At 33.5% G+C, this 22,632-nt stretch overlaps 1 protein-coding gene across 4 annotated transcripts in view; it reads right to left on the bottom strand.

Moving 5' to 3' along the window:
- Positions 1-22,632, bottom strand: part of Cacna2d1 (calcium voltage-gated channel auxiliary subunit alpha2delta 1) — a 368,329-nt gene that overhangs the window by 13,482 nt on the left and 332,215 nt on the right. For all 4 annotated transcript variants that reach the window (XM_048339919.1, XM_048339918.1, XM_048339917.1 and 1 more), the window contains 14 exons: positions 16,942-17,018; positions 15,120-15,180; positions 12,754-12,851; positions 11,206-11,293; positions 10,184-10,246; positions 9,061-9,164; positions 8,121-8,207; positions 6,547-6,614; positions 6,131-6,169; positions 4,383-4,454; positions 2,804-2,956; positions 2,659-2,711; positions 2,054-2,109; positions 1,557-1,686 (listed from right to left, as the gene is read on the bottom strand). In XM_048339919.1, the coding sequence (XP_048195876.1) occupies positions 1,557-1,686; positions 2,054-2,109; positions 2,659-2,711; positions 2,804-2,956; positions 4,383-4,454; positions 6,131-6,169; positions 6,547-6,614; positions 8,121-8,207; positions 9,061-9,164; positions 10,184-10,246; positions 11,206-11,293; positions 12,754-12,851; positions 15,120-15,180; positions 16,942-17,018 (1,149 nt within the window). The remainder of the gene's footprint in view (positions 1-1,556; positions 1,687-2,053; positions 2,110-2,658; positions 2,712-2,803; positions 2,957-4,382; positions 4,455-6,130; positions 6,170-6,546; positions 6,615-8,120; positions 8,208-9,060; positions 9,165-10,183; positions 10,247-11,205; positions 11,294-12,753; positions 12,852-15,119; positions 15,181-16,941; positions 17,019-22,632) is intronic.

A 22,632-nucleotide genomic window follows, 5' to 3' on the forward strand; every position in this document is an offset into this window, starting at 1 on the left:
TAAATATATAACTAAATTTTTCTATCATACATTTAACAAGCAAGACTTTTACTTCCTTTCTTTCACATTGAATTTGAACCATGAGTATAAAGCAAATAAGATGAAAGCAAGATGTAATTTAATATCATGGCTATATTTATCTTCATCTTACAGATTAATTTATCCCTCTACAGGTAGCTATCACTGGGCCTCTGTGAATAAAAGATCAAAGGATTCTGAAATCCTTGATGTATCTACAAATATGCTCCAATTCCATTTATGGAACCCAGTCTGCCCTCCTCATCCCCAAATGACACGATCTATCTTCTGAGTCCATGTCTGACTTGTTCCTTTCTTCCTAGCTTGGACCCCCTCCTTGGACATAATAGTTTGAAAAAGAAAACCATAAAACATACTCACTATGTATATTTAATATTCATGACAGTTTTGGCTAACCCTTTTCATTGGAAAAAAAATGGTTTGAACTACTACACTTTTCCGAATTCCCTCTCAACTTTCTATTGCACAGCATTTTTATGAGCTCAGATTATCTCACTTGCTTGTATGTATTTCCCCTCTCTCCCTTAACATTTCTTCTGGAATAACCTGCCTTCTGTCCCTAAAACCAAAGTGTCCTAATTCTCTGTAAGCTGTGACATGCTATTTGCTTCCCTGGATACTGTTGCTTAGAATATTACTCTCTTTGTAAACCTTTGAAAATCTACACCTTTTCTTTCTCTTCTACACCATGACAGCCAATTAAATTACCATCTCTTCCAAAATGCTTATATTTCTATAATTATTATTCATGATCTTAGGAAATGATTTTTTTCAGAATTTCTTCAATTATAAATCAAAATGACATCTAATTTTCCATATTAATTAAGGATGGAGGTAAAATAAAGCCACCTTCTGCAGATATCAGTTTGTAAACCTCATAAAGTTAATTGTATAATATTAAATTAAATATATTAGAATTAATGTAATTTCTAACTTTCTCTGTTAGAAAGTTTTTTTGAATATTTTGTTTGTTTTCCAAAACTGGGGTTTGGGGGCTGGGGATATGGCCTAGTGGCTAGAGTGCCTGCCTTGTATTCATGAGGCCCTGGGTTCAATTCCCTAGCACCACATATACAGAAAATGGCCAGAAGTAGGGCTGTGGCTCAAGTGGCAGAGTGCTAGCCTTGAGCAAAAAGAAGCCAGGGACAGTGCTCAGGCCCTGAGTCCAAGCCCCAGGACTGGCCAAAAAAAAAAAAAAAACAAAAAAAAAAAACAAAAAACTGGGGTTTGAATTCTGGTCCTCACATTGTTGTTGCTGTTGTTAGCCTTTTCACTTAAGGCTGGGCCATCTACCTATGAAGAGCAATAAGACTCCCACAAACTTTTCTGTCTGGACTAACATTGAACCACAATCTTCAGATCTCAGCCTTTTGAATATCTTTTGATAAGAGACAAAAGCCACCAGCACATAACTAGAAAAACCCTTCCCTATCTCCGTAATTGTCAGTGATGATTACAGCAGGAAAAACAGTTTCCTAGTAACCTAGGACTAATCCAGACAGAAAGGAGAAACGTACCTGGAGCAGTTTCCACAGTCTAATACACCACTGAATGATTTACTGTCATTATCAAAAAAATACTGGGTTTGTTCAGTAATGCAACTCTGCTTTGACAGAGAGGCAGAGAAGTCATCATCTTCCATTTCCACTGTGGGAAGAAAGCAAAGGTTACCACCATATTGAGTACCATGGTCAGTTACCCCTTCCTCCTTATTCCCTGAAGCAACTGTCTTGTTTACTAGGCAAATACCTTCACAGACCCTAGTGGATTTCTAGTAAGTATCCAACAGAATAAATTACTAGTCGGAACAAATGAGAAAAATTTATAAAAAAATTAGAACATAGTTGACAAAAATTTCAACCTACTAGTGTTAGATGATCTCCCTGTCTTTCTATTGGGCGCTCTCTCCCTCTCTCACTCTGATTCAGATACACAGATTATTTATATGTAACATATTACCAAAGAAAATGTTCATTGTTATTATGGAAATTAAAATATCTGAGTATTTACCTACCTGCTTCAAGGAGCCGTGGAAAGGTCAAACTCAAGAGCAACTGCTGGAGAATAGACCTGAATTTTTAAAATGAGTAATTCATATAAATCTAGATTTTTTTCTCAATAAATTTCATAATAATAATCTGAGTTGTTCTGCAGGAACATGCACCTATAATCAAGTTTTTCTTTCGAACATTTTGGGAAACATTGAGAATTTACTAATAAAAAAATAGAAGCTGTGTGCGTGTGTGTGTGTGTGTGTGTGTGTGTGTGTGTGTGTCACAAAGGCTTTTGGTTGTAGTTTTCAGCTGGGTCTATACCACTTGAGCCATGCATCTAGTTCTGGATTTTTACTGGTTAATTGGAAACATGAATTTCTCTGTTTTGTCCACCTGGGTAGCTTTGAATCTCAGTCTTCAGATCTCAACCTCCTGAGTAGCTAAAACTATAGATGTGAGTCACACGCTACAGACTAGGAACATTTTTGTATGTTATTTCTTAAATTACACAGAACATTGTAACTTTGTTTTAATCTGTGAAAGAGTCAGGAAGTAAAATGTGTTTGGGACCAAGTGAGGGATCCCTTTTCCCCCCCATTACTAACAAAAGTAAAAACTAACTTACCAGGCAGCTGCAGTGGCCCACCAGCCAATTTGTAATATGTCTGCTATGGATGGCTGCCAAATACAATAGGAAAATCAGTGAAAAATGTTAGTATACCCTAGAGTGTGTCTTTGAGAGGAATTGATGCATCAGGTATTTTACTCACCACATATGCTGAGCGATGCCCTGCTCCTTGCTTTGGTGCAGTACCAGGATTACACACTGACTGATAATCATAAGATTTGTTAAAAGCATAGACTGATATATTCACTAGGTGCCTCATCAAACTTGGATCGATTTCTCCAAAAAAACGCCCAATCTGGTAAAAAATAAATAGAATAGAACATGGGAGTTTCAAATGTAAGCCAAATACCAATACAGTATGTAAAACTGTACAATGAAAAGAAATACTAGGAAACAAAGAAGCAAAAAAAAAAAACCCAAAACATTAGAATTCAAACATAAAAGCAAATGATGCAAATGATGTACCCTTATATGACAACCAAATATGTTAATGGCTCAGGCGTGTTTCCTAGCCTACAACTGGTGGTTGTAGGAAAGATTTCAGCTGAGCCAATGTCTGTGAGACTCCTTAACCAATAGAAAGGTCCCATCCCAGGAAGATAAATAGTGGAATTAGGAAGACCATGGGAAAAAGTAAGATCCTATTTTTAATATAGTGAAAGAAAAATGAGTTGGCAAGTGTGGCTCAGGTAACAAAGTGCTCACCTATCAACTGCAAGGCCTTGAGTTTAAACCCATTACCATAAAAAAGTCAGTCAACCGAACCAAAATCATATCAGGTATTCTCATTATTCCCTGTGGTATTTGGTTTACGAAAGGAATGGACCCACATCTAAGCATTAGAGTCACAATAAAATGCATGATGGGTAAGTACAAGACGGTTTATTGGGAAATGAAGAGATAAAGTACTGAAGGCAAGAAGTTGCAGATGTGCAATATCAATATGCCTAGGAAGTAATATGGTTAATTAGAAATGGTTTATTAGAAATTTGTTGAGAGTACATTGCGTGCACTCTTATAAATATAAGAATGAAAATCAAAAGCAAACAAAGAAAAGGCCAGACTATCTCCCAGAAATGTGAAACTATCTCCAAATAGGAGAATAAGTTGAGTCATGTAGAAAACAAGTGAGTAGATCATGATGAACAGGGAGAATTTTGCCTAAAGAAGAAACCAGTAGCTATTTCAATTCTAGCCATACACAACATTTATTCAAAAGTAATCCAGTATTGAAGGCTCTATGACTGTTTTTTGTTTTGTTTTTAAGAGAAGTCAGAAATGTAGATCCAAACATGAACTTAGTTGGCAGGTAAATTCAAATTTACCTAAAATCTTTTTTATCCCAATATCTTATGTACTGGAACCTGAATCTATCAACCAATCATACATTAAGCTAGATGTTGCATATTGACAAATGTTTAATGTGCTGTAGTTTTATAAACATTTGAAGGAACGAAAATAAGCTCATATCATGTTAAAATACTTGGCTGAATAGTTTAATAACTATTGGTATCCAAAAGTAAAATCAAGTAACAAACACAGATAAAAGACAGGTTTAAATTACTTCTCTCAATGGCTTACATTATATTCAGCATTTCAAATTTATTGTGTCATAGGAATAAAGCAACACATCAATTTCTAAGATGTTTGAAGGGATTTTTAATGTGTACCAGGGATATATAATTTGGAAACTATATTTCATTCCTCCTTCAGTTACATACCTGATTAGTATAATCATCATGATTTGCCATCAAAAGAAACCCACCATCATCCAGAATCACACAATCCATTACCTGTTAAAATAAAAGAGCAGAATTTTTAGGAAGAATGTGGTATTTCATTATGATTAGAACAAAAATTAAAGAAAATTTTATGTACTATATATATTCACTTGAGGTATATGTTTAGGAGATTTTTATGAGACAAATTAAGGGCAAACATAGATTCATGTCAAAACTCCTCATCCTAACAATCTACCAGTAACCATACACTTAAGGCTGTCAATCAGCATGAACACTTCAGCAATAATCTTTTTACAAGTTTGAGGTCATCCAAATGATCCAGAAAACTAGATAAACCAAAGTTTTTAATAATGTGCAATTATTTTATTACACTAATCATATACTTATTTACACCATACAAACACATTTGTTACCACATTTCATATACTAGAAGGAAAAAAAGCAGAATAAAATCAATATCTTCTATATTTACTCATTTGAAACATATTGTTGGATGATAAGTAATTTAAGGCCAGAAAGTAAAACAAGATATGCTCCAAAATCCAGAAAAACAAATCTCACTCCATTTAAAATATGTTACATGTTTAGAATCAACACAGTAGCATTCATCAGATAAAATTAAAACTAAAAGCACTCCATTCAAAGTTGGAAACATAACACTATTTTCCTAATTTTGAAATAGCTTCCTAAAACCTTTGCTCTAGAAGGAGGTGCCACATATCCATGTAAGATAAGCAAGCTACAAAAATTATAAAAGTTATTGATTCATAATTTTGCCAAAGTGGTAGTGACATGAGTCCCAGGCTTCCTTAGGAAATAGCATACAGACACATAAAGAAGCGAACACAGTGGATTTCAGTTAAAATAATTTATCATGCATAATACTAAGAATATCAGCAATTTGTTTACTTTTGAACAAAGTTGGACCACATATTTTCTCTTTTCGTTAATTACACAAAAATAATTTTGTGTGTGCACGTGTGTGTGTGTGTGTGTAGGGTTGTGTTTGTGTGCCGCATGCGTGTGCGCACACATGCATCAGTTCTAGAGCTTGAATTTGGGTGCCTGAGAACTGTTCAAAGCATTTTTGCTCACAGCTAGTGTTTCCACTTAAGCCACAGTTCCACTTCTAGCTTTTTGGAACTTAATTAGACATAGGACACTCACAGACTTTATCTGCCCAGGTTAGATTTAAACCGCAATGCTTAGATCTCAGCCTCCTGAGTAGCTAGGATTACAGGTGTAACCAATTAGTGTCCCAAACCAAGAAAAGGTAATACTCAATCCTTTAAAGTAAAACTTTGTAATACAAAGCTATGTTATGTAAGTGCTTAGTTTAAATGATTTTCCAACAGTCTAGGGCAAATAAATTCAGAGAAAGTGAAAAGCAAAATGGGGTAAAGTTTCATTGGAGACCAACAGGTTGCTTTGTTGGAAACTTCCTAGAAATGAGTAGAGATAAGCATGTACAAACTAACTTACTGTGATTGGAACTGAAGACAACAGCATTTAGAAGAACATCACTATTTTTAACCTTATCAAATTACTTCACTAAGATTTTAAGCTTTTTTTGTTTTAAGTTAGATGAAGCTCAAATCTGTTAATTGGTTTACTTTCCCATTATTTGATGTAATAACTCCTACATCTTTCTAATCATTAAAGTCATAGTAAGAGATAGAAACAAAAGAAAATATTGGAGTTGAAAATATTTTAAAAGATTTTCTTACATCACTGTTTCTTTTGCAGTCACAAACTGGGCCAGCACACTAAAAGAAAAATAAATATTTCACAATTTAAAACTGTTGCATTTCAATTATATCATATTAGTATAGTGTTCTAAAGAGTTTGAAATAATTTTTCAAACATAAAATAATAGTAGTCTCTAAGAAAAAATATTCTACTTTTATGTTTAAACTAAAAACATCAATCAATATATATCTAAAATAGATTGTACATTTTCAAGTTGTAACCTTGAAATTTTTTCTATGCATTATTGACTTAAATGTTTAAAATAGAAATTCGTATTTCAATATACTAGTGCTGCACATTTACCTTTCCAAGTACAACAACCTTGCCTTTTCACTTATTTGAACTTTGCAAATAATAAGATTAGCATAAGAATTTCAAAAAAATGTTATCTTACCGGATCCCTGATAGAGGTTTTGGTGAAATTCTCTATCCAGGAATTTACATCAATTTTAATTCCCACAACTAAAAAAATACAAATTAATTATTTTTATAATATATTTACTATTAATAGCTTAGGTAATTTGCAGATTAGAAAATAAATGCAGGATTGGATTTTTTTAACAGAAATTTACTGGGGTAGTCGTTAAGAAATAATACTAATAGCACTTAAATTACAACCGGGAGAATTAATTTTTAAAAATAGATTGGGATGGGTGGGAAATAAAACATAAGGGATGGTCTCATATAATATCAGATCATTCCAATCAAGTTTTCTGACAACTGGGCCAGTGTATGCAGTAGGTGCTTAAAATGTTTGTTGAAAGAATGGATATATTAGTGTATTACTTGATAGAAGATGGGGGCAGATGAGTGTGTACCTGAGCAAATTACTGATTAGGTAAGTAAGAAGTGAGTGATTGAATGAATGAAGGCACAACTGAAAGATGAAGTGAATTCTATGTACTAGCCACTGCCCTCAAAGGACGCAATCTCTTCCTTTCCCATCTGGCTTACCTAATGATACACTCTTTTCTAAGCTGCAAACAATACTGGATTGTATGCTCAAAAAAATGCCCTACAACTATAATTTGATTGTATTCACCTACTCCAGTACATATCTAATTTTCAGCACTGAATACTTTTATTTTGTTTTTGTTTTCTCAATTGATTTATTTTACCAAAATTTTTTCCATGTTCTAAATTGCACATTTTTATATTCCTCTACCTAGTCCTCTTTAACAGGCATTGGGCCTCATGTATGGATACAACATAACTTACGTTTTATTTCTGTGATAAAAAGTTACCTTTTATGTTTAAGTTATTACTTGTAGGTTTCTCCTTGGCCCATACCTTTGTGTGTATTGGTTTTGAAAGGGGAAGAGACTTGTAGAACAGAATGGCAACGTCAATCTAAGAATTACATTCTTATATTTAAATGTTTTATATAAATATATACATTTATATTACAACAAATAATGTGTATATTTTAATCAAGAGCATATGAATACATAAACTTCTTGATAAGTCATTAACTTTATAGTATCATTTTGATTTTAGTCTCAATATCATAAGTAACCCACTGTATGTGATTTTCTTTTCTTCTTTTTTTCCATTTTTTTCTTTATCGTCAAAGTGAAGTATGGAAAGGTTACAGTTTCATATGTAAAGCAGTGAGTACATTTCTTATCCAACTTGTTACCTCCTCCTCCCTCATTTTTCCCCAGCCTCCCCACCTCCCTGTCCCTCTGAGTTGTACAGTTGTTTACACTAAATGGTTTTGTGTTGCCTTTTGAATGGTTTGTCTTTTTATCCTTTGTCTCTAGATTTTGGTATTCCTTTTCTCTTCCCTAGGTCTAAAACATGTATATACAATATCCTACAATATCCAGGGTTTCTTTTTTCAAACATGTAGCACTTTTGACTTTATGTTGTTTGGAGCATTCTCATGAACTTTCTGATAAATATAGTTTATGAAATAAATGTATAGTCACATTTAATTTTAGTCACACGTATGATGGCTATACTTACCTGCAGGTTTAAGAAGCTTGCCTTGGATTGATATTTCTACAGCTTTGCTTACCATAATGCCTGACTCAAAGGGACCAGGCCCGCTTGCTAAAACAGACAAAGAAACATGATGAAGATAAATCATAACTTCTTTCTATAGATAGAGACGGTGTTCTGTTTATAAAAGGTTGTGTGGTCTCTTCTTTGTCATTTCTTCCTTGTTTTACTTATCTATTAGGAATATCTCTGAAATGGTTTCTTATAGTTGATTTGTGAGCATGAATTAAACATTTTGGTTTCATCTATTACCACGATATAATGGCTGCACATCAAATCTTAGTTCTGTAACCTTTACTGACCCATGGGGGAGGCTGCTAAACAGAAATGGGAAGGATAATCTTGGCTTCCTAAAGCTATCTTTAATTGTATGTTCACAGACAAAACTCTAAAATTCTCTGACTTTCAGTTTTACTATTTGCAAAAGTGAGAAGGAAAAATACCTATGCTCAGACATGTGGAAGAATTAAATTGGAAAGTTTGGTGAAAGAACTGGGTAAAATATTTTAAAATGCTTTTTTTTTTACTTTCATACATGCTAAATTACCTAATTAATACAGAAAATGAAGTTAATCAATTAGTTCTACCTTACCTAATTCATTAAACAATTTTTCAATTTATTAACTGTGATATGATGAATTAACTACATATGTTTCTACTTATTATGTATGCTTGCTAGATATGCTAGCTATACTTGGGTGATTTCTGGCTGTGTAACCATTTTAACCTCTTCAACTAATTTTTTTTCCATTTTCCTAATATTTTGCATCTACCATATGCTTTATAATGAATGATGCTTCTGACGAGTGAACATTAAATGTATTGATTTGGGAGTGCAAGCAGTAGCAATGATTTGTTTTAAAAAGGGACTGAGAAAGCTGACTTCTAGAGAATGAATACTTACTGTTAAAGACAGGAGCAGTAAAAACATAGTTATCATTATCTAGGCTCCTTTTGTAGAAGCTTTCTTCATATGTTTCTGGGTTTTCTTGCCAATTTTCTCCAGCCCTAAGGAGGAAATAGTTCATAATTTGTATTCTTTAAACTATATGATAACCTACTTTTCTCCTCATGGACACACTGAGGTTGAGAAATGTGTCTACAACTCCACTATGGATAATGGAGTTAATGTTGATTGATAGTAGAAGTGACATGTATTCCTAAGCAATATATAAACATAGCATTGTATTAAGTATCAGATAAACCTAACTCCCAGTTTTACCCTATTATTTACTTGTCAGGAAATCATGGATAAGTCAGTTAATAAGTTAATTAATAATAATAACCTTCGATGACTACTCTGCTCATTGCAAAGATAATTCTTTTTTTTTTTTTTTTTTTTTTTTTTTTTGGCCAGTCCTGGGGCTTGGACTCAGGGCCTGAGCACTGTCCCTGGCTTATTTTTGCTCAAGGCTAGCACTCTGCCACATGAGCCACAGCGCCACTTCTGGCCATTTTCTGTATATGTGGTGCTGGGGAATCAAACCCAGGGCCTCCTGTATACGAGGCGAGCTCTCTTGCCACTAGGCCATATCCCCAGCCCAAGACAATTCTTATGAAAAACAGAGAGATGCATGAATAACCCAAGAAAATGGTAAGTGCCTCACTAACATCACTGTAGGTTACAATCATGCTCACTGAACTAGTTTAGTTGTGTTTCTGGAGAAGAGCCAGTTTTAAACCCTTTTATATTTTGTCACATATATATATGTATATATATGTATATATACATATATATGTATGTATGTATACATGTATGTATGTATACATATATGTATGTATATATATGTATATATATACATATATATACATATATATATATGACTGGGAACATTACCATTAAAATGATATTATGTCATCGGGCAGAAAAGTAGAATATTTAGCTAATATAAATATTTCAAATGGATTTAACCTACTAACAACGACTGGCTTCTCTGAAGATGAAGTCTTACATAAAAATGTACAGATTCCTGGTACAATTGTTTGAGTGTCTTTATTTTTCATTTCTACATGTAGTTTGAACTTACTCTTTGGGATAAACTCTGGTAATCCCACCATCCGTCACTACAAAGCGTGCTTTCACTCCCTTGCTGAAACAGAATACAAAAAGGAAGTTTTGTTTTAGTTAAATTGAACTTACGACATTACGTTAGGTGCTGGTGGTACACGCCCCCCCTCCAGAAAAATGAACAAGTTCTTAAAGTAATCAAGGTGGAGATGCAAAGTCACGTTTTTAAAAATTGATGTATTTATATAGTAAGTATTCAGAGGGAGTGTACTAAAGAAACGTATGTAATAGAAAACAATGAGCTGCATTTTGAAGGTCAAGTAAGAGTTAGCAGGAACTACAACAGAAACAAGACAACATCATCTACAGTGTAAAAAGGACAAATAAGGAAACTAGGGAAGAATGTTGGTGTTTGATGAAAGGAATAAGCGAGGCAAAAGGAGAGAAAGCAGAGAATTTCAAATACAAGTTTCTAAAGAATGGACTGCTTGTGCATTTAGTCCAGGCTGGCCTGGAGTTCTGGATCCTCCTGGTTCAGCGTCCCGTGCTAGTGTTACATTCAGTTGTGCAGTTTAGAAAATTGTGGGTGATATGCTTCATACAGAGAATAGACTAGGGGCAATAAAGACATAATAACCCATTTTTATGAACTCTTAAAATGGGATTTTTCAGGTGTTATGAACAAGAAAACATTGTAAGGAGAAACAGCATTTAGTGACTGACTGGAAACTGAGTGGAGAAGAGGATGTCTTCTTAAGAATATGTATGTGAGATGCTACTATAAAGCCAAGTAAATAGTCACTAAGTTTAGTTTACTCACACTAATATTAAAGTTGAGTAATGACAGACATTAATGCTGAATGTACTCTTAACTGAAAATGAAAATTGTCAGCAATTGTAAAATCATTTTCCTGAGAAATTATTATTAAAGGCAAATCACAGAATTTTAATTTATGAAGCCTATTATCCAAAATTTCCCAGGGAACGGCTAAAATGAAATGTTGAACATATATTTTTTTATTAATAGGGACACATACTCACATGTTTTTCTGCTTACTCCAGTAATTTTGGACAAGTTCATTTGTAAAGCCTGCATCCAGCAAGACTCTATTAATCAAGTCTGTATTACCTAATATAGAAAGGGGGATATTTCCAGTTATACACACATATTTCAAAAATTTGAACAGTAATGAAATGAATGTCATTATGATTTTCAAAAATTAAGTTAGTAAATTAAGTTCATTTATACTTCAGTGAGAATTGTAGTTTACTAGTAGATTGAGTACAAGTTCTTTTGCAAACCAAATTAAACATGACCATATTCCTTAAAATATTTAGATCACAGATTTTAATCACCAGTACTACTTTTAACATACTTTCATATATTATTTAAATATAAAAGATCAAAATAATGTGGAGAAAGACCTATAATATTTAACTGTGTCCAAGGAATATATATATATATATATATATATTTTTTTTTTTACAGATGCAGGCTCTGTATTACAATTTCTAGCTCTTCACTTGATTATATACATGGTCATCTCCACTATTTTCTACTGAGCGTATGGAGAGGAAAAGCATATGGTGAATGAAGGAACAGAACAGGTAAGTATAGATTTGACCTAAAGCATCTCATTTAAACATACCTATACTTCTTTAGTAACAAGAGACAGTGTGAAAATGTGAATATGTTTTGTATTCTGTAGTTTTATTTTATATGTCATGAGAAATAATTAGGATAAACTTGTCTTGGAAAGGAGAATTCAATTATTTCATAATTTTTATAGCCAATTAAATTGGATATTTGACAATCATATCTAATTTGCAATATTCTTACATGATTTGCTTCTTTGATTGCAGTTTTAAGATATAAAGTTCAGGGCTGGAAAGGTGGCTTACTGGCAGAGTGCTTGACTATCATGCATGAAGTCCTGGGTTCGATTCCTCACTACCACATACACAGAAAAAGCTACAAGTGGTGCTGTGGCTCAAGTGGTAGAGCACTAGCTTTGACCAAAAGAAGCTCAGGGACAGTGCCCAAGCCCTGATTTCAAGCCACAGGACTGGCAACAAAACAAAACAAAAAACGATATAAAGTGCACTGTGATCAAAGCAGCTCAAACAGAAAGATGATTGGATGATATTATTTATGTTTTGTCTAGCATTTTATCCACATAAAACTCATATAAATTGGAAGATATAAATAAATATACACAATATATTTGCTTTTCTCTATATAACTGGAGCAATGCAATGAGAAGTCTTGAAATGATCATTTAAAATTCAGTTTCCTAAATTTGAAAGGAGCTATGGTGAGAATAATCTATTTGCATTTAACGTCATACAAGTATCTATTACTTTACATTCAAAATTTGAATCTCAATTAAGAACAAATGAAATCTTTAATATATAAAATGTAGGATCAGATGGTTACAGCTTACCATTATAATCCATAAGATAAAAAAGCCAGCACACTTGTTTACCAATATGAATATCATATTATTTGAGAAGATCATATGAACAAAGATTTAATAGTTATGGAAACAGAAACCATTAGGCAATTATTAAAAATTAATGCACACTTACATGATGGATTGTTTGGTGTTTTTCTATCAATAAACTCATTGAAATTTGAAAGAAATTCAGTGTTATTGTCTGATAGTTTAAGGTCACTGCAGTATTCTCTGAAAAAGAAAAACATATTTTATGATATTAGGATGTTTCCAGGGAAAGTAGAATATTAGAAGCACTTATTTTTTTATTATTTTTGATGGCTTTGCATGAACTTCTTGCTTATATCAACTTATCAATTTCCTCATCTCTACAAAAGCAGACTCATATGCCAAGAGTGAGTGAGGTAATTACAAGTAATGTATATGAAATGCTCAATATCTGGACAGTTAGTGCTCAATACATATTAGGTTGTGTCGTACTTATTAAACTGTTATCAATTATAAAGATTTCATAATGTTCATAAAGAGATTGAAGCAAATGCAAAATAATCACTAAAATATATTTTACTTGTTATATGTTAACATACTTATTTTACTGAGATTTTTTTTTATTAGTACCTGGGAGTGTTCTTTATGACACTGCCACTCATGTTTAGAATGTGCTACATCGATCTCATCTCCTTCAGCCTCCCTAATCCTCCTTCTTAGAACAACAGTTAAGTATAGCTCAGTGTTCTACATTCACACATGTATATAAAGTACTATGCCAGCTTTTTCTTATTGAGAATTAGTATATTTACAATCTTGGGAGAATGTGGCATAGTTTTATGCGTTCGCAAATAGTTTGCATTCCTAACTTGTAGAAAACTTAATACAGACAAGTTATTCTCTGCTTTCAATCACTTGAGTTTGTTTTGGGACACTTAGAAAATATGAATCAGAATTCAGAAATTTGCCTTTGCATAAATAAGGTTACTAAGAACAACATTTGTAAGTTCTCTTTAGGTTCTAAGGAGTAATTTCTGTATTAAACATATGAAAAACTAACAAAAGCTTTAATGGAATAATTTATACAGTAATTATGTTCATTTTAACACAAACTGCTAGGCAGTTTGGTCAACAGTTGAGGAAATAAACAAAAATAAACACTGAAGTTCTGAATATTTTCAGAAAATTTTAAGACCATAGAACTAAGCTAAAAATTATATTAGCAGTGGAGAAATGAGACTAAATCAGAGAATAGAATTAAGTAAGGAGAGTGTTACTATGTAAAAGTATGTGAAACAACAAATTATATTAAAAAGTATTTTTAAACCAGTGCCACTGGCTCATGCCTATAACCATAGCCATCCAGGAGTATGAGACTCAACAACTGGCCAGGAAAGCTGTGAGACTGTTATCCCCATTAAACCACCAAACAAACAAAACAAAACAAAAAACCCGGGGCTGGGAGTATGGCATAGGTGGGAAGAGTGCTTGCCTCCTATACATGAAGCCCTGGGTTCGATTTCTCAGCACCACATATATAGAAAACGGCCAGTAGTGGCACTGTGGTTCAAGTGACAGAGTGCTAGCCTTGAGCAAAAAAGAAGCCAGGGACAGTGCTTGGGCCCAGAGTTCAAGCCCCAGGACTGGCAAAAAAAAAAAAAAAAAATGTGGGAGCTGTGGATAAAATGGTAGAGTGAGTGCTAGCCTTGAGCAAAAAGCTTATGGACTGTCTGCAGGTCCTGAATTCAAGCCCCAGAACTCACATAAAAGTGACAAAAAATAAAATAAAATATATGTTTATAGAAGCATAGGTTATTATTGAGATTAAACATTATGATGGGGCTGGGGATATAGCCTAGTGGCAAGAGTGCCTGCCTCGGATACACGAGGCCCTAGGTTCGATTCCCCAGCACCACATATACAGAAAACGGCCAGAAGCGGCGCTGTGGCTCAAGTGGCAGAGTGCTAGCCTTGAGTGGGAAGAAGCCAGGGACAGTGCTCAGGCCCTGAGTCCAAGGCCCAGGACTGGCCAAAAAAAAAAAAAAAAATTATGAGACTGTAAGATTAAATATTATGAAATTAAACATTCCAGACATGTGCATAAATACACACATGCACACATATATTCACATATTTATGTATACCTTTTTGTGCATATAAATACAAACATACATTACATAGGCTATATTTATGTGAGTGTGTTCACATACAATCAATTGCAAATATACCAATTTCCTGTGTGTGTGTGTGTGTTCCACAAGGCCAAAGCTAAGATATGTCTCACTTATCATTTCAAAAATAACTTAGCACAATGTAGGGTACACAGAGTTCAGCAAATATTTCTAAGAATATATAGCCACTTTATTAACCTGCTATAAATTCATCTTCACTTTGATTTCATATTCTGACATAGAACTAACCAAGGGCAGCCTTATATGAATTGACAACTTTTTTTTTGAAGACTTTACCCAGAAATTCAAGTTACAACAAAGAACAACAAACCAAACCAACCTTGGTGCTAAAAATGTGTAGCCAGATTCTTCAAAATTATCTGGTTTCAGGGTTTCTGAATCTGTGAAGACATTGTTATACTATTAGATGATCAATACATAATATATCAACTAAGAGAGTGTATGACAATATGAAGACATTGGAAACAGTACCTAGTAAGAAAAATTAAAACTAGACTACTTAAATCCTAAACTAGAAACTGAAAATAAAGAACTACAAAGGCCCATAATTATATTATGGATTAACATCATTATTTCAACAGATATACTTGACAAAATTCTGTCCATTTACTATTTGTACAAATATTAGTTTACAAAGTAGATTAATATTATGAAACATTAGGTATTACATTCAAAGTATCAATAGGAAAGAATACAGTACTATTATGATATTGACTTGTATATTAAAACACAAGTATACTTTCCCCTCATTTTTGTTACTTATGTTTGAGTGCTCATGGTGGAAAACCCATAAAATAAGAAGCACAGAGGGTAGATCCAATAGGAATGAAAATATCAGTGGAAATGTCAAATATACTAAACAGAAAGAAATTGAGCAACAAGAAAATACTTGCCCTTCATTTTCCCCTTTTTTGCTGTAAATCCATCAGAAAGAGAAAGCAGGGAAACAAAAAAAAAAGAGGGTAAAGCAAAGGGGGTCACAAACAATATTTTATTCAATGCCTTTCTTGAATAAAAATATTGTGCATAGATTAAAGGTTCATTTATGTACAGCTGTAGTCTGGAAAGAAAGACACACAATTTTGAAGGCTGGGAGGTATGTCTGTCGATTTTACTAGATTACCCTCAGTACTGAGGCTATTTCAAAGATATGTTTGGCAAAGCAGCTAAGGTAGGTAAAATACTAATGACATCAGCCTATGAACTAACAATCACTTACCAATTACCAGAGAGTCACTACTCAGCCCCTTCTTTACCAAGTAAAGTATGAGCTCATGCAAAATTGCTGCTTGTTAAAGGACCATCATATCTACTATGTGAAAGTGCAAATATAGATTCATTGTTTATATTATGTTAGGAACACTACAACTGCATAACAATTAAAAAACTGACAAAAATGAAAGAAACTAGTTTACTGTGAAGTCAAATGTAAAAAAACACATCAAATTTGGATTCTTAATTTAACCCTAACAAAAAAATTTTAGACTATTAATTTAATATCCTTTAATACAAAGGATATGATGGTCATTTCACTGTACTTAATCTTGTTACCCCAAACAAAATAAGTATTAAGAATGGCTTGAAATATGCACTCTTGTTTTAATAATGACTCCACATTCCAAGTGATGCTTTAAAAAAAAAAAAGCTAATCCATTTGAGTGACTGACATTAATTTGACTATGGAAAGAAGTTAATTGCCAAGCATGATATTATTCTGGCCAAATGCACAAAGAAGAATAAAAAGAAGAAAAGGAAAGATAAGTAATGGAAAAGCTTTACTTGCACAATGCCATGAGTAGAAATCACGCTGATAATTTGCATTTAAAACATTTCACGTCAGCTAGCAGACCCTTAAAGTGACAGCGACAGAGGACAGTGTTGCAATGATTCTACAAGCACATAGCAAGGCAGGGAAGGGTGATTGGGGACTGCCAGTGAGACTGGAGTACCTGCTTATATTCTATCCATGTAGAATATTTCTTGTTCCTTGCATGTTTGGAATGGGTTAGAATCATTGCTGTAGATTTGTTAATAGCACCTACTAAAATGTGTAAGCCTTGGGTATTCCAAAATCTATACGTATTTAAACATCTGAGACTGAGATGACAAAGAGACCCTGAAATTGCTTTCACAGTACTTACATCTGGCCTGAGTTATTGTCTCTTCTATTTTGGCTTTTATATAGTAAAAACTGTAGGTTGGTAATACCAAGGCCAAACTGCAATAGAAACAAGAGAAGCATAAACACAAACAAACAAAAATGAAACATAACTTAAAAAAAGACACATCAAGATCATGGGAAAGTCCAAAGGTCTGCCTTATAGGAAGAAAAGGACATATTACTTTGACAAGAAAATGCCTTCCACAAATAGAGTACTTAATTATGTTCTTGCCATGTTCAGCAGTCTAAAGGGTAGAAAATCAAGAGACATATGGAAAATAAGCTACCTAAAGCAATCATAAGTCAGCTAAGGAAAGCTTGAGGTTCCCTATTATCATCCTGTATATTTTATAGTACTAATTTTGTCAAAAAAGAATACCACTAGAAATATATATTTAAACAAACATGTCATACCACTTTGGATACTCTCTCATTAATATATGGTCTATATATTTTTAAAAAATCACAAACAGAAGAATTATTATTGTTAGTATTACACTTGCAAACAGAAATTGGGAATGTATTCTTTTGAGGAATTAAATACCAGGTATTTTAGAGCACTGATCCTTAGTCAAGTTCCCTAATGTCTGCTGATGGGCAAATTCAGGTATTTTCATAGCATTAGTGTAGGGATTATCTGTTTGTTTCATTGCCTCTCACACAATTCCAAGACTAGTTATACAAATGATTTACTGTGAATATCTCATACAATTAAGTAGATCTATCTCATGGTAGATGTCCTAAATGGAAGAGGGTTTGAGTGCAAATCTTAGAACAAACTCAGGAGAGGTTAGAAAACAAAGAACATTAAATATGCCTGTTGTCATACCTAACATTAATAATTGGTCAAAATAAAAAACTGTGAAGCAGATAACCTTATATATATATATATATAGAAATGTCTAATTAATAAGACATGATGTTTATAACTGTTAAACTACAAAGTAGTCCCCACTAATCTAACTGTATGCATACACATATATAATATGTAATATAGAATATGTAATCATTCACAATGGCCAAAACTGAAGTGAGAAACAATTAATTTTCCCATCTCTTCATTTTCAGTTGCATTGCAAATGACCTTTACTACCCTGAAAATAGAATAAAACTACTGAGCTCTGGGTGAAAAATATGACCACAGCTCTAAGATGTCCAATACAACTTCTTACAAAAAGATCCTAGACATCACCGTTTATGTGACTGGGACACTCACTCACTTTATCCTAAATACTAGTAGTTTAGGGGGAAAATGTATATTTCTAGGCCCTTGGGTGTTCTTAGATATTTTGTAGAGCAGTTAAATCATTCAAATCTGTGTGTCCCCAGCTTTGAGGACAGACATCTAACATATAGACTCACCGTATGTTATTTATGGACAATATGGACTAAGATAGATTATACATTTTCAGATTTTCCTTTTTAGGAATATAAGTGTTAAAAGTAATTACAATGATGAGAGGAAAGACAAGGTTTACTTGATAAAATTTAATTATGCAGAAAAGACAGTACAATGATTCGAAGCTTGTTACCTAAAATTCCCAAATCCTTTACCATCATTAAGCAATTCATAGATTTTCTTTATGGGAAAAGGTCAGGGAAATAAAATGTTATGTGGAGTTAATGAAAACTTCTGCATTCATTTTATTGATAACTTCAAGTGGAAGCAGAAATAAAAATTAAAGTAAGCAATGCAATCAGTCTGAAAGCAAGATGACCTTTCACGATTCACTTGCCATTTATAAAATGGAGAACAGAATTACTGAGCATTTGAAGACTGTCTTCTATAAATTTCTCTCAAGGGAAATTAGAACATTTTTATTGTTCCATCACCATTTATTGCTAAGAGAAACTTATAATTAAAATGAATAACATTCTACTATGTGACTGAGACACTGTCACTGTGAAACCTTGGGTTACATCTCATGTATCACAGACACACACACACACACACACACACACACACACACACACACACACACACATACGCAGAGTGTGGAAGATTGGAATATCAAAGTCACATTGCCCTGGACTGTAAGACTGATACTATTCATTGCCACAACCATTGTAAAGAAAAACAGCTATACTTATTTTTCAACTAAAGCCTACAGTTGTTTCTCTCATATATTACCAAATAAGAATCAATACTAGCATTTTCTCATATGAAACACTGCCTCTTCTCTACATATAAAACCAATAGATGAAGACTGATTTCCTATTTTCTATTAGAAGCAACTGTAATCAAGTGAGTGACTTTTTTTATTATATATATTTTTATTATCAATTACAGAGAGGTTACAGTTTCATACATTAGGCATTGGATACATTTCTTGTACTGTTTGTTACCTCATCCCTCATTCCCCCCCTCCCTTTCCCTCCCCCCCCATGAGTTGTTCAGTTGTTCAGTTCATTTTCACCAGTTTGCAAGTATTGCTTTTGCAGTTGTTTGTCTTTTTTACCTACACTACCTCTGTATCTTATCTGAGTATATTGGAAACCGGGTATACTGGTATTAGAACCAAGAAATTGGAAGGGAATACCAAAATCGAGAGACACAGGGTAATAAAAGTGAGTGACTTTAGTTTGATGGTTGGATGTTTTGAGTCCATATGATGTTTTGTGACTCACATAAGTATATTAACTATGTTAAATGAGATATATTCTAATTTTCAACTCTGTTATTTATTTCAATCATTCAAAGAGAGAGAGAAAAAAATCAATCAAATGATTTGTTACAGTATTTAAAAAATACAGTACCCAAGCTTGATCAAAGTTTTAGATGACAGGCTGGGGATATGGCCTAGTGGCAAGAGTGCTTGCCTCTTATACATGAGGCCCTGGGTTCAATTCCCCAGCACCACATATACAGAAAATGGCCAGAAGTGGCGCTGTGGCTCAAGCGGCAGAGTGCTAGCCTTGAGCAAAACGAAGCCAGGAACAGTGCTCAGGCCCTGAGTCCAAGGCCCAGGACTGGCCAAAAAAAAGTTTTAGATGACAAAAACTAGATGTCTGAAATTTGATATCTCATTCAGCCGGTCTAAATAAATTCTTCTTCAGGTTAAATGTGAAATTTTGCCCCAAATTACTTTCATGAAGATACTTGTCAAGAGATTCAAGGAAATAATCATAATAGGAATAGAATAAATTTAGGAATTTTAAAGCTAGTGACTTGGGAAGGGAAGGTGTGAGGCAAGTATATGATGTGAGGAAGGTGGATTTCTTCAGAAAACAACTGAAATATGCATCAAGGGAATTACCAGAAATAACAGGGCAGACAGACTGGGCTAGGATTGGGTGATGTGTATATAAGCTTTGGAAGTACTAATGTCTGTTAATAAGGAGAAATATTAACTAAAAAAACCAACAACACTACAACAACCATGGCAACACCATGGATATCATTTTGAACATAAAAGGGTTAGAGTTTAATAATGTAATTGAAGACAATTAAAAACACATTCAAAATATAATGGAGTGCTTTAAAGAGCCCCAAAATGACATTATGATATCAAAAGAATCATCTTATACCTGCCTCATTTGTTAAGGCTAAAGGATGCAGGATTTTCTTCATCTGAGCAACACAATGAGCACAATACTTTTTATTTAAATAATCAAATCATCTTTAAAAAGTAAAGGTTCTCAGACTTTTTCTTCATATGTTTTGACAGGTGTGTCCAAAAATGGACAATACTAAAGGTGATAATAATTACAAAAAGAGGATATTCACAAGACTGTGGAAATGTACAGAAATGCCTATGTAAAAGAGATAAGATTTCGTAGATGTGAATATGATGAATAATTACAATAGTCCTCCTGGTATTTCTAACTAAATCCTAGAACTGAGGAAAGTGAAGAAGTACCATATGTAGCATGATGTCAACACATTACCATCTCTTCTTTCTATATTTGCCATTCCAGCAACAAGAGGAGACCAGTTCTGTGGTACAGCACAGTGCAGGTGTCCCCAGCATTCTAGTCCTCTCTCCCCCAGAAGGCTATGTGTGCACTCTGCGGAGTCAGGAAGGAGCAAGAGAAAAAGGATCTATCCATTTCAATAATAGTCATCTCATGTAGAGCCTAAAGTTTTGCCAAAGTTTCAGAAACCATTATATGATTTGACAAGCCAGGCAGATTAAAAACTCCTTCAATATAAAATTTCTTCAAATTCTTGGGAGGGGGGCATGAGGGACAAGGCAACAAACAGTACAAGAAATGTATCCAATGCCCAACGTATGATACTGTAACCTCTCTGTACATCAGTTTGATAATAAAAATTTGAGAAAAAAATTTCTTCAAATTCTTAAAATTAAACACTTTCAATTCTATACAGTTTTGTAGCGGTCCTACTACATGTTAGAATTTGCTAATTCTTAAAAGCTGGTAATTCAGACATAAATGAAGCAGGAAACATCCCTTGCTCTCTTAATATTTACTAGTGAAAGAAAACAAATGATAAATAGTACAACTAAATCTCTATAAAGGTGATGTGTGTGGATGGGTAGGGTACAATGACAAATTGTGATTAGTGTTATTGAAAATACAAAGTAGAGGAGAGAGACAGGGAGAGTAGTGAGACATTTACTTCTTCAATAAGATTGTGAGAAATGGCATTTATAAGAAGACTAAAATCACATAAAAACATGAAGAAGGTGAGGGTATGCATATATAACGACTTAGAAAACATCATTTTAGAGAGAGATGATTTCAGGTTCAGAGATTCTGGAGGCTAAGCAGTAGCAGGGTTTATAAGACATGGTAAAGATCACGATGTGGTTCACTGGATGGAATTCATAGAAAATTTGAGGGGCAAAAGTTTGAGCAACATTGATCAATGTGAATATAGGAGAATTTAAAGAAAGAGAGATTATAAAAACTTAGCTTACATTCATATGAACATCAAGGTTATGAAAATATGATTTCTTGGTAGTCAAGAAAGGAAAGAGAAGGCTAAAAAATTGAAGAAAACCTATTTTGAAAAGTTTATTTAAATATTAGGGCTGTTCAGTTTTCCAAGGCCCAGCCAATGAAAGGTAAATGGACATCACTGAACCACTATTTGGTGAGGGTAAACTAGAGTAACTAAACATTTTATGTAAGATACCATGGTAAAGAAATATACTTTAGCTTTATGTTGATTTGCAACTCAAATGTAATGTAAGTTACATGGTTTAAAAGTGACTTAAGTTTAAAACATAAAAGAAGTCAGAGGAAGTAATAAGTTCAAATTATTATGAAGATATGTCTATGTTATTTAGGTAAACATTAAAAGCATTCAGATTTATGTCATATTTATTTTTGTTCCTAAATTTAATATTGCTACCTTTTTTCAATATTTCTGTCCTGTAAATAACACTCTTGTATTTTTTCTATCTTTGCCGGTCCTGGGGCTTGAACTCAGGGCCTGGTTTCTATCCCTGAGTTTCTTTGGCTCTACATTCTGATCCATCATACCATGTGAAGCTCTTTTAGTAGTTAATTCAAAATAAGAGTTTCACAGTCTTTGCTACTAAGGCTGAATTGAACCTCAATCCTCAGAGCTCAGTCTCTGAGTAGCTAGGATTACAGGCATGATTAACAAGTACCTCGCTTCTAATACACTTTTATGTTATATAGTGAATATTGTATTGAAAATAGTCTATGAAAATGCAAAGACAATATTCAACTTCTAAAA

This window comes from Perognathus longimembris, chromosome 2 (assembly GCF_023159225.1).
Source record: "Perognathus longimembris pacificus isolate PPM17 chromosome 2, ASM2315922v1, whole genome shotgun sequence".
NCBI lineage: Eukaryota > Metazoa > Chordata > Mammalia > Rodentia > Heteromyidae > Perognathus > Perognathus longimembris.